Here is an 11,752-nt window from a genome sequence, read left to right on the forward strand (position 1 = left end):
AAATTATATAAATTTATATATATACATACACATTAATTATGTATGAGTAATTGGAATTAATGGTAGCGATATTGGATTTATTCTAAAGACCATGAAGATCTTTGGGCCTGTAACGTGGTAATTATTTTAGAAACATCATACTGAAGGGTAAATCTAATCAACCCTTCTTGACATAATGCTGAAATGGCCTATGTACCAGAATCATTTCGACAGGGGCGCACAATATTAATATATAAAGCCAAAGGTGATATCAATAACATATATCAATCAATCAAAGGTGATATCCTTCTGGAGGTCTATCACAATACATTCGATTGTCCACCGAATTATAATGAAGGTTCTGGACCATGAAATACGATAACAGGTCACCATTCACAGAAATTAGAGGGGTTTTATAAAGGATCTTCCGGGGACGCATGTCAACGCGAGAATCACTAATGCCATTTTAAAAGATGCACTAATTAAGAGAGGCGACTGTGCAGTGGGGTAAGTTGTGGTTATAACCTCGATAGTGACCTCGATGTGTGGTCCTCACAGGTTTCGCGGATGACCAAGCGTTTTCAGCGTACTGCAAGGGTGCTGCGGAAAGAATTATTGACAGCATTCAGAGGACATTTAAGGTAATTAGTTTGGCTTAATATAGGTCAGAGAAGTTGGGTCCCTCTGTCGTAAATGTAACAGAGGGCCTGAAACACCAGTGCTGGGAAAATTATCCAACAACTCCCTCCTCGTAACACGCCAACACCACAGGGTAAAGCATGAGTTGATGAGGCTCCTTAGAGAAAAAAGGTTTTGCAAGTATTCGTTATGGATCCTACAGTAAGTTGTGAAAGTAATAACCTTGACCAGGCAAATAGAGCAGAGAGAGGAAAGAAAGAAATTATAATAAATGTATCACTTTCCTTAAGGAAAAGTTCCGTGAGACTTCAACGTGTGAGGCCTCTGGTTCGGAGCTCTTGGAACTATACCAAGAACAACAATGCTTCATGGAGGAACTCTGTGTTGATGTCAAGTGGCAAAAATGGCAAAAGGGATAATCCTGGACTCCCTGGGAATCATCCACCATCACATGCATGGTAACTAATAAGGATGGTGATGTCTCAGTGGCAAGCACATATTGTACATTTTATTTCTACATTATTTTATATACCTATACAATTTTATATTTATTAATTTATTTCATTATTTTTATATTATTTATATATTTATTACTTTTAATATTTATCGATTCTTTTTATTATATTTGGTAACTTTTTATAATTATTAATTTCATATTTATTACTTTTAGCTTAATATACTTATTTATTTTATTTTAATCTTTGTATGCATGTGTCAGAGTGTGTTTTTAAATATTAATAGATTGTGAATGTGGACGACTGTGTTGGGTTTTATGTATGTATATATTTTTGTACTATATTTGAAATGTTTATATCACTATTAACGCTTTTGACTTAAATTTATTTTTATGTTTGATGGAAGAATTAAAGAAAATGTTTAAAATTGAAGTAATGAAAAACTTAAAAGCATTTAAAGAACGATAGGAAGCTAGAACAAAAAATAAATAATAAAAAGGAAAAAAAAATTAAGTATTACTTCAGGACATAATTCAAAAATTTTTATAATGTGACAATTTACAAAGTTTTATACTGTGTCTATTTATATTAATAGAATTTCAAAAAAATTGGGCTTTACTAGTCATAAGTATGCTGTGTATGAGGCAATCCAATGAAGTAGGGCAGGACAAATTTTTCAATAAAGTGTTTCTCTCTAGAATAAAATGATCAATCATGCAGTCTATATATTTACATACAATCGTAGCGTATGTACATTGGCATTGTAAAAAATATAATTTAATTTTTGATGATTTCAATTTGAGTTTAATGTCGTCTTCTACATTCATACAACTTTAAATTTAACATTTACTTTTTTTTTTCTGAGACCTAATAGTATAGATCAGCTGATTAGTATGTATTAGGTTTTTTATTTACTGATATAATTAACTTGAACCTGATTAGTCCAGTTTTATCTTATTTGAAGTTTTTATTGTGTTCTTTTTTTTAAAGTTCTTATAATGCGATTTCTTAAACTGTTCTCTCAGATTCTTAATCTGGTCTACTTGAGATGACCTGAATCAATACTTTGCTCTACTACTATTATTTACTGGTAGTTAATTATATTTTGCCGTTTATATATTTAATAGATTTTATAGTTTGACCTGGAGTTTAGAAATTAACAGAATCAGGGTTTATTATTGTATCTGGATGTTATGTCAAGTTTTTTTCTGGAGAACTTTCAGCTAACAGTTACTCGGTCGTCCAGTATAAAAATACATCAGTTTTTCATTTCTAATTATTATTCATATACTGTACATTTCATGTTTCAAAGCTTCAATTCTTTATTAACTTTAAAACTGCATTGTTTTTAAAGTTGTCTTGATTTGGATTGTTAAATATAGTTTCCCTCGAGAAGCTTGGAGACAGCGAGAATGCTTTGAAGTGTTACGAACAAGGACTGAAAATAGACCCGGACCACATCCAATTAAGAATTAATTATATATCAAGCTTGTGTTCATGTGGAAGGAAAGATACGGCGCTGGAACAGTTGAACGTTTTACAACGCCTGGTACAGCAATCGGATGAAATCAATCCGGAGGTTCGTTTTAAAAATATTTTATAGCCAATACATCATTAGAAATACGTCAACATATAAACTAGTTTGACATCTCTATCAAACTGTGGTGATACCGTTTTGCAAAGCAGTACTGCGGTATTGGCACAGTGGTCCTCAGTGAAAAACTGAGCATAACATAACTTAATGACACTGAGCATCCTTTTTGACAAATGATATTAAGACATGGTTTTGTCCGAGAAATTATAATCAACTCTTGTTAAATAGTAGTTTATAATGAGTTTTTCAAAAATTATTTCCAGGTTACAAGTGCTATGAGGAAGTTTGCGATGATATTGCTGCAAGACGTAATACCTGAAAGAAAATTAGAAAAAAATGAAGAATAAACTTAATAAAAGTTTATTTTTTGCAAGGTACAATTAATAACCGAAATTGTATATATTTTTAATAAGAAAATATACTTTTCATTCCTCTAGCCTTAATTAGCCTCCACCCGTTTGAAAATTATTTGCGAATTGTAGCTTTTATAACGTAACAGAATACTCCTTCGCTGGTTTTCAATGTAACTTCACTTCTAATGTCACCCACAGCTAAAGACAACAGAGATTTTGGCACTTTTGTAACCCAATTTTTCGTGGCGCAGAAATCTTTTCCCTGAAAAATAAATTAACAGAAAGGACTACAAATATACACAATTTGTCTAAAAATTATTATATGTTCATACATGTAACCACTTAGCCTAGATTAAGTTCAAATACAATAAGCGATGTATACGAAAATTACATGTAAAACAGTAAACGTGATTTAAAAGACTCTACATGATCATAAGTGTTTTGGAGTGCTTTTGTTGAAATTCTGTGGTCAATGGTATCAGCTGGGCCCTGTTTAATAATGAAAGCTAATAGTATTAGTTCATAATACAAGTATAGAAACAACGTGGTAATTACACTAATAATTAATTTTTTTTTCATAATAGGAAGGATTATTAGTGACATTACAGGAGTTAAAAAGTACTAAAGTACAAGTTACTTTTGTACAAGTCAGTGTAATTGTATTAAGTTAAATCGACAAGACTAATAGTATTAGTTTGTATTTTATTATGAAACAGGGCCTTGGTAGTTAGTGAGATTCCATTGTACAGACCCTTTGATAAATAATAGTGAATGAAGATTGGTATTGGAGGCTAGGAAAAGGCCAAGGGTTAATGGACTGTGATTTGACTCACTTAGTGATGGATCTAGGAGTTAATGAGAAAACCCAAACCGGTATGGATAAAAAAATCAATGTCAGAATTTTGATTAGATAAAGTTGTAATATAATATGCAAGGTAAGTTTTAAAAGTTCTGAGCAGAAAGAATGTTGATGATATTTAGTAGTTTTAAGAGCTTTTAGGTTTGGTTTTTCGAGTTGTAGTTGAGAATGTTAGAGTAACTAGTTTATATGACATAATGATATGAAAATATTTCAACATCTCATGCTCACCAAACTACATCTAATAGCTCTTTGAACAGCTGAGAAGAAGGAAATTTTGTACGGAGCTGTTATCCGTCTTATTCAGTGTCTTAATACAGTAATGTTAATGAGCTGCAGAGATGGGAAAAAATTAGCTATAGTTGAAACTAATAGCTAAGAGCCCAACAGTGTGGAGCTGCGTACTCTGACCCTGTTCAATAATACAACTTCTATTATCATTGTTTATAATGTTTGTATTCACTGCATTGCTGTACTTTGTACACTACGGGTGATATACATTAGTCTTACTTGCTTTCTTGGTGAGAACTTTATTAATAAATAGCCTCAATATTTGAATATCAATATTCAAATAATGATGAAAATTAATGTTTTTTCAACCAAAATTTGAAAAATTGATTAAATATTTCATCTAACTTTTATTTTATAATTCCTTTATACATTCATTTGAACAATTATTTTACTTTTTACCGTACTGTTAAAGGGTGACAACATGTTTTTTCTATGTTTTATTGATAATTTTATTATTTATTTTTTCAATTTTTACAGTGAGAACTTATGTTTTGATTTAATATTATTTTATGTCTATAACCTTTTTTTTTATAAGTATTTTTTGATTTTTTAAATAATTTACTATCTTCAAGGCACTAAAGCCCAATTTTCATTTCGTGTATTATCATTCTCTTGACTTGTTTCAAAATGAATAAAATTTTTTATTATAATTATCATTCAAACTTACCTTCGCTAACGGGCATTCAAATTTGGTATCAAATAGGGTCATCCCACATATACTGTATTTTCCCTTAGATACTTCCATTCCGTCTTTGAAAGCTTTGTATTCCGACTGAAAACATAACAATGTCTATCATTATTTGATGTTTTTTTAAAAATTATTATTTGTGTGAATGTGTCTTCTTGTGTATTTTACTGTTTACTAAATTAAAAGTCTGATTTTTTTTTATTTACTACAAAAAGGTCCTGATAAATCAGGATTGATACAAGTGGATTTGGTTTATTGATAGGTATCGCATTTTAGTTTCAGGTTCAACTACTTAAATTGAAATAAAAAGAAACCAAAATTTCTGTAAAAACGTATCCTCGTTAGATACGTGAATAAAGATTCATATTGAATTGAAAAACAACAATTTTCTGTTAACAACTTGTTTTTTTGTGTTATAAAGTTGTCAACAATGTTCTAACAAATACCGCGTTTAGAAAGTTGAGTCCAATCCCAGTGTATCAATCAATCAGTGTAAGGTCTCCTATTTTATTTATTTATTTTTTCAAACATACTAATTTACATTTTTTTCCTATAATATTTGTAGTATTTTGAAGGTTGAACATTTGTCTATTTTTCTATGTGATTGACACTTTGTTATACACATTTGTGATGTTGGTCGGACAGTTTTTGTGTGCCCATGTCATAAACGTTTCCGGTCATGTTTTTACAAAACCAGATCTTTCATCATTTTAACTCGATTATCATGGGAGGTGAAACCTGAGACTAAACCAAAATCACACAATTGGCGTTATCGGTTTCGCCCAGACTGCAAAATGCCGATAAAGTTATGGCAACTAAGGTTAGGTATCAAAAGAGTTCATTCAATCCTATTAAGCTTCCTTAAGGTGTAACAAGGATGTTACGGCTCAGTAATTTTCTATTCCTATTTATGAAGATAATTAGATAGATGACCAATCTTTAAATTTATGTGAATAGGTATTATACAGAATGAATAGAATATTTCATTTCTAAAAAAAAAAGTGACTTTATTTTTGCGGATTATCCTTGAACATTAATGTGATAAACCTTAATAACTTTTTATTATTGATGAAATTATTATTATTTAGTAGGTACCTCATTGGTAGGGCAATGGACAATTAACTCCAAGGACCTGGATTCGAATCCAGCTTTGGTAGATATTTATTATCTGTTACCTGTAGCCGCCTTACAGAGATTGGCTCTGCTAAGGGTCACGAAGAACTACAGAACGGTGTCACATGAGGCAGTTCAAGTGGTGGCCGGAGCGCCCCTGAACCTCATCCTCAAGGAGGATGTCCTTAAATATGAGGTGAAGAGACGGGGACTGAAAGCGCTACCGAAGTAACTTCGGGAGAGGATCGGTGAGACTCCAAACTAATGAAAGATGCTGCGGGAAGACTCAATAGAGCAGTGGAATGGACAGTGGGTAGCAGACCTGAAGGGGGCTACTTTGAGAAAGTTCTTGCCCACCGTCCACTTAAGATTTAAGGCTAAGTGGGGCCTCCCAGACTATTGAGTCTCACAGATCCTAACAGGACACGGGGGATTCCGGAGAAAGTCCCAGAGCTTTGGAAAGAACATCGACCTCCGGTAACCCACGTATGGAGTTCCTGAAACAGCAGAACCACCATCGGCCGGTGATTCAAGCTGAGCCAGGCTATCGAGAACGACCGGGATTCGCTCACTCCAAGTCGACCTTTCCTTGTCTGATCGAAGAAGAGAATTATCCGTTATTCAGAGAGTTCGTTTACGGGTGGAAAGAGGTGGTGGGACCCATGCATTTCACGGTGGGAAGGGCTTGACCGCCCGACATCGGCGAACCCCCGGAAAAGATACCGTTAAATCGGACTAAAACCAGGAAGCCTGGTGAGCTAGAGGAGGCACTCGGACGGATGTGCAGCCCCATCAGATGCTCAACCGATCAGGAACCCCGCACTGTTGTATTGTTGATATTTGAGAGTAGTGGCATGCGCATGCCCCATTGCTCTTGTACTCCGTATGCCAGAAATGGCGAGGAAAGGGGGAATAAAAAAGAAAAAAGTTACCTGTAGCCCTTGAGTCAGCCCTGTTGGTTCGGGAGCCCTCCGGGGTCCACTCAGCCTCATAAAGTGGGGATAGAGCTACTCTTAAAAATCTGGTGGCCGAACACGATTCTGACCAAATCACCTCCTTGCACAACCGTTGGTTTAGTAGCAGTACTTCCTTACAAGGTACTGCACTCTTGGCCTTCCATTGGTTGTAGCGGTACAGATTTAATTTTTTTTAAAATAACTTTTAAATTTTTGATAAATATTTAATTAATTTTTAGCATTAATATTGTATTCTACAATGATGTTACACATTTGGACACATAACTTATTATTAATCTTCATATATATTGTCAAATTAGAACTTTACTTCATAAGTTATGGGGGTTATATAATATAATGTTGCTTACCACAACGGATTGCAAATCAGTGTGCATCTTTGCACATCCTTTGACGAGAACGTCGCAATTGTCAGTGAACTCTGCACCTAATCCAGTCAAGGTCCAAATGTTAATGGGCTCACCTTTGCAAGTCTTCATTTCCATCTTATCTATTTTGTATTCCTTTAAGGAAAATTTAAAAAATAAATCAGATGGCAAGGAAAGTGCTTAGTAACATACATTCATCATTCCAAGAACATATAAAATTATTTATGGTTACAAAAATGAAAAGTTTTCGGTGACTTCTGTTTACCTAATTTTTTTTTATTATTGTCTTCAAACACTCAACAAAAATAATGTAAAAATAGTTTGATATTTTAGATTTACTCCTAACATGAAAAATACGTAAAAGACAAAATGGCTATCGATCCTCGTTACTTAAGCTCTTACTAATGACTCCTAATATTCCTAAAAAATATAACCTGCATGATCAGATTTATTTGAGAAATATAAAGATTAAATATAAATAATATTAATGTCTTCGGAAAAGAATCTTCCTAATGGACAATCTGCAGGTACATCTAAGATGACAGGTAAGTAAAGTATAAACTTTAAAAACGTAATGTTGCATATTTGGCTGGCATCAATATTGGATTTTCAACAAACCAAAATGCCAACGAGTCGAACCACCGAACCAAGCCTCGGGTTTGTCGTTTATGTGCAGTATTCACTTTAGTGCTTTTCGAAAATAGCTCAATGTCTCCAGTCGGGCCCGATACGATTCTACAAGATTAACAAGCACCTACAGTGCTTTTTATTGTTATTTGAACTCATATTCCACTTAGACATCGTTTTCAGAATAGGTTTTCATTCGATATGTTAAGGAATGAATAACATATGTGGTAAATTACTTTTGATCAAAACAATAATATTAACTTTTGAGCTTCATCACATCAAAAGAAAATGGAATTAGTTAAATTAACTGTTGAAAAGGTAATATATACTGCTTATTATTTTCTTATCCATTATCGTCAGAATAATCTAAAATCCTCGTTTTACGCCTCCTTATTGTATCTCTCTTCCCAGTCAAGGAGTCTTCTACGGAAGGCTTCTTGGACGTTCTGCACACAGGTAATTCTAGGCTGCATTCCCTTTTTTTTTCTTTTTTTTTTTTTACTAAGACCCCCTTCCCGGTCATTTCTGATATATTGACATGTGAGTGGAATTCGTAGGCCTTTCTAGCAAGATAATGGTTTGGCATTGTAAGAAGATGGTCAAACCACTTAAATTGGAATTCCTTTATAGTGGTGTGTATGGCGTTTACCCCGACATTGGTCCTTATTATAGTATTTCATTTCCTGTCTCGTTTGGTTCTCCCTTCTCAACGTACCGCATTTCCATCCATTGCCTGGATTTATTCTTTGTGTTTAATTGTAATTGTCCATGACTCATATGAATATGAGAGCAGTAGTACAAATGTGGACTTATATACCTTGATTTTTGTATCTTTCCTCACCTCTTTTATATTTAGGAAGGATTTATTCAGGGTCCAAAACAATCATAGAGCAGCATTAACGTGTTTCACGATTTCTAAGTCATTGTATCCTGACTCGTGCAAATGATCCCCAATGTACTTATGTTATTGGTCCGTATGTTTCGACCTGTTCAAGTCTGGCACCATTTATCCAGAGTACTCTCATTACTCTCTCATGAAACTATAATTAATGGGTCTTAAGTTGGAATATCTCTGGTGAAAATTTTTGAGCCTGTCCTTCATTCTTTTCAACACCATATCGAACACCAGAATAAATAGCAATGGGCTAAGACTGCAGGCTTGACGAATCCCTAGTTTTGTTTCAAATTCTTTGGAGAGGCTATTTCCTGTCCTAATATAGTTTCTCTGGCAGTTACAATGTTTATTAATTTCCAGTATTAGGACCCGTATTGCGTTCAGCCATAGGTCTGATGATGTTAAGCTTTCTCATCCTATAAAATACCTATTCGAGATGAATGAAACATGCTAAGAGCTCCTTGCCCTTCTCCAACACTTTCTCGGTAATTTCCCTAAGAGTGAATATCAAGTGTTGGCTACTTCTTTGGTCCCTGAACCCATATTGTTCTTTACTAAATTTCCATTTAATCTGACTCCGCAGTCTTCTCTCTAGAATTTCTGAATTCAGTTTTCTAAGTGAATTGAGAAGTGAAATGCCTCTGTGGTTTTTACATTCTCTATTGTCCTTTTTTTTTTTTTTTTTTTTTTTTTTTTTAAATAGGCACAATTGTAGCGATCTCCCAGTGTTCTGGGATTTTCTTTTGCTTCTAAACTATATATAATAGGTACTGCATCATTTCTTTCCCTTTGTCCCCCATATAATTTATTATTTATGGCGTGATATCATCAGATATTCTACTCTTCAGGAGTTTGATTGGTACTACTAATTCTTTCTCGCTTATATAGTACTTTTCATTGCATTTGATTGTCCCGGAGGTGTCCTTTCTTCCATACTGTATCCTTGTGGTAAACCTTGGAAGTATTCCTTCCATCTGTCCACCCCTTTTTCCTTATTTGAGAGTAAATTTCTTTCCCAATCTTTGATGAATTTCAGTGATACTTACCTGTTTCTCATTCTTTTTTGTTTCAACGTCGGTTTTTAGCTTTTCACCCAAGCTCTTCTGTTGAGACAGAATTCATACCTGTTTTTTTAAAGGTATTTTTCTTGATTTTATTCTTATCCCTTTTTATCTCTTAATTTGTACTTTCTTTAATATTTCTTCTCTTTATCAGTTACTATTTCCGTTTCCATTTATTGTTTATAACCTTTAATTTTTCTTATTTAATTTTTACGTTTCATTGTATATCCTTGTAATTTTCCATTTACTTTTTTTACTTATGTTAAGCGTTTGTATCTTTATTAGCCCTGACAAAGCCATGCAACGTGGGGCGAAACGTTGGCTCAAATAAAAATAGTACATAATATTATTATTTGAGTTTAATTTGACCGCACCCGGACCATATTCCATTTATGGATACACACGGCCAATCTGCAATCTTCCAGCATGTCTAAAATGATTTAATTGCTTTATTGCGGCTAGTCATATTTTCTAGTACTTTTTTCGATTTTATTTACTTTGAATAACGGCAAAACACAGTGGTGGTGAAGTTTAAAAGGTCCTCTTCGTTCATGTCTGAAATTCAAAAGAAGTAGAATTAAATAAAATTAAAATAGAATATCAATAGTAGTAGAGTGAATAGCGATGTTGAGCGAACTGAAGAGAAATGAGGTGTAATGTGTACGGAAAAGAGTGAGCCCCTTCGTGCCGAAATACACTAAAATGTCTCACTCGTGTTTGCCAGACCCCAGGTTTGTTCGATTTTTCGTATCGTTTACACGCTAATGATAAAAAACCATAAACAATTGTTTGCGGTTTTTTACACCTACGAAGTGGGTCTGATCAAAAATGTGCCCATTATAAATTAGTTTTAAAATTTCATTTGCTAACAGAATTCTTGAATAAACTGTACCCTATTTTATTAGAAATTCTAATGTTAGATGCACTTGCTGAATGAAAATCAAATAAAATATTAAAAAATTGTAAAGGTTAGAGTCGTGAACATGTATACTAGAACACCCTGTATGCACTGATTTATTCTTTATACTTTATGGCATTCTTGGGTTAATATTAACTTCTGATTTTAAATTAAGTAATATACTTTATGATTACTTAATTAAAAACGTTGTTGTTGTTGTTGTGGCATAATACAACATAATCCCTAGGTGCGTGCACGGATGATGGCATAGGATTGTCTATATCGAGACGATTGTCCCAACAGTGTCACACGAGACTGTCTCTAGGTGAGTAAGGGACTATACAGAATATACTGTTACAGAAAGTAAAAGTAAGGCGATATTGAGAAATTTTCATTAAATATATTTTTTGCTACAAATAATTATGTACTTTAACTTACACAAGCCGCCTGAGCGGCTGAGATCGCCGAAACAAGGATTAAAATTACCGCTACCATTGTTGCTGGTTGGTTCCTACAATGTAATGAGTGCAACTGTCGTATATCGAGAATACTGCTAGACTGTTAGCGTTTCACAAAACAACACGAACAACATAGACCAGAGGTACAGGAACAAGACACAATGCTATTGATTAGATTTAATATAAAATAGCAATCTATCGAGATATTACGTAATGAACATATTCTACACGCGATGCAATGTTCATGCATGCAAGGACACTTCATTAAAACGGAAGTACACGGAATATCGCTTATAAACAACCAATAGGTTATATTTCCGGACCCGAGATTTTCAGAGCCTTAACAATTTATCTTTATCAACGTAAATAAAAACCAATAATTGTCAAACAAAACAGTCATCAACCAAATAAAGCAGTTTAATAGTGATTGGTACCAATAATTAATTTTTAAAAATTCCTATTTTACATTACCAATATATGTGTAGTTATTGGTTATAACG

At 33.5% G+C, this 11,752-nt stretch overlaps 2 protein-coding genes across 3 annotated transcripts in view; one reads left to right on the plus strand and one right to left on the minus strand.

Moving 5' to 3' along the window:
• LOC106688537 (Bardet-Biedl syndrome 4) overlaps positions 1-3,095 on the plus strand; it is a 13,576-nt gene extending 10,481 nt beyond the window's left edge. Inside the window, exons 9-10 of the mRNA XM_014433042.3 lie at positions 2,456-2,652; positions 2,931-3,095. Of these exons, the coding sequence (XP_014288528.1) occupies positions 2,456-2,652; positions 2,931-3,014 (281 nt within the window). The 3' untranslated portion in view covers positions 3,015-3,095. The remainder of the gene's footprint in view (positions 1-2,455; positions 2,653-2,930) is intronic.
• On the minus strand, positions 2,883-11,400 carry LOC106688539 (uncharacterized). Of its 2 annotated transcripts, XM_067053229.1 has the most exons (5): positions 11,233-11,400; positions 7,296-7,448; positions 4,838-4,942; positions 3,090-3,282; positions 2,883-2,982 (listed from the first exon to the last, which is right to left on the minus strand). In XM_067053229.1, the coding sequence occupies exons 1-4, from the start codon at positions 11,287-11,289 to the stop codon at positions 3,133-3,135; spliced, it is 465 nt and encodes a 154-aa protein (XP_066909330.1). In that variant the 5' UTR covers positions 11,290-11,400; the 3' UTR covers positions 2,883-2,982; positions 3,090-3,132. The 2 variants fall into 2 exon arrangements, with proteins under 2 accessions (XP_066909330.1, XP_024216029.1); XM_024360261.2 differs by lacking the exon at positions 2,883-2,982 and having other exon boundaries at positions 3,012-3,282; positions 11,233-11,399.
• Positions 11,401-11,752: the final 352 nt, after the last annotated feature.

Source organism: Halyomorpha halys, unplaced genomic scaffold (assembly GCF_000696795.3).
Source record: "Halyomorpha halys isolate HHAL.00 unplaced genomic scaffold, Hhal_1.1 Scaffold1149.1, whole genome shotgun sequence".
Lineage (NCBI taxonomy): Eukaryota > Metazoa > Arthropoda > Insecta > Hemiptera > Pentatomidae > Halyomorpha > Halyomorpha halys.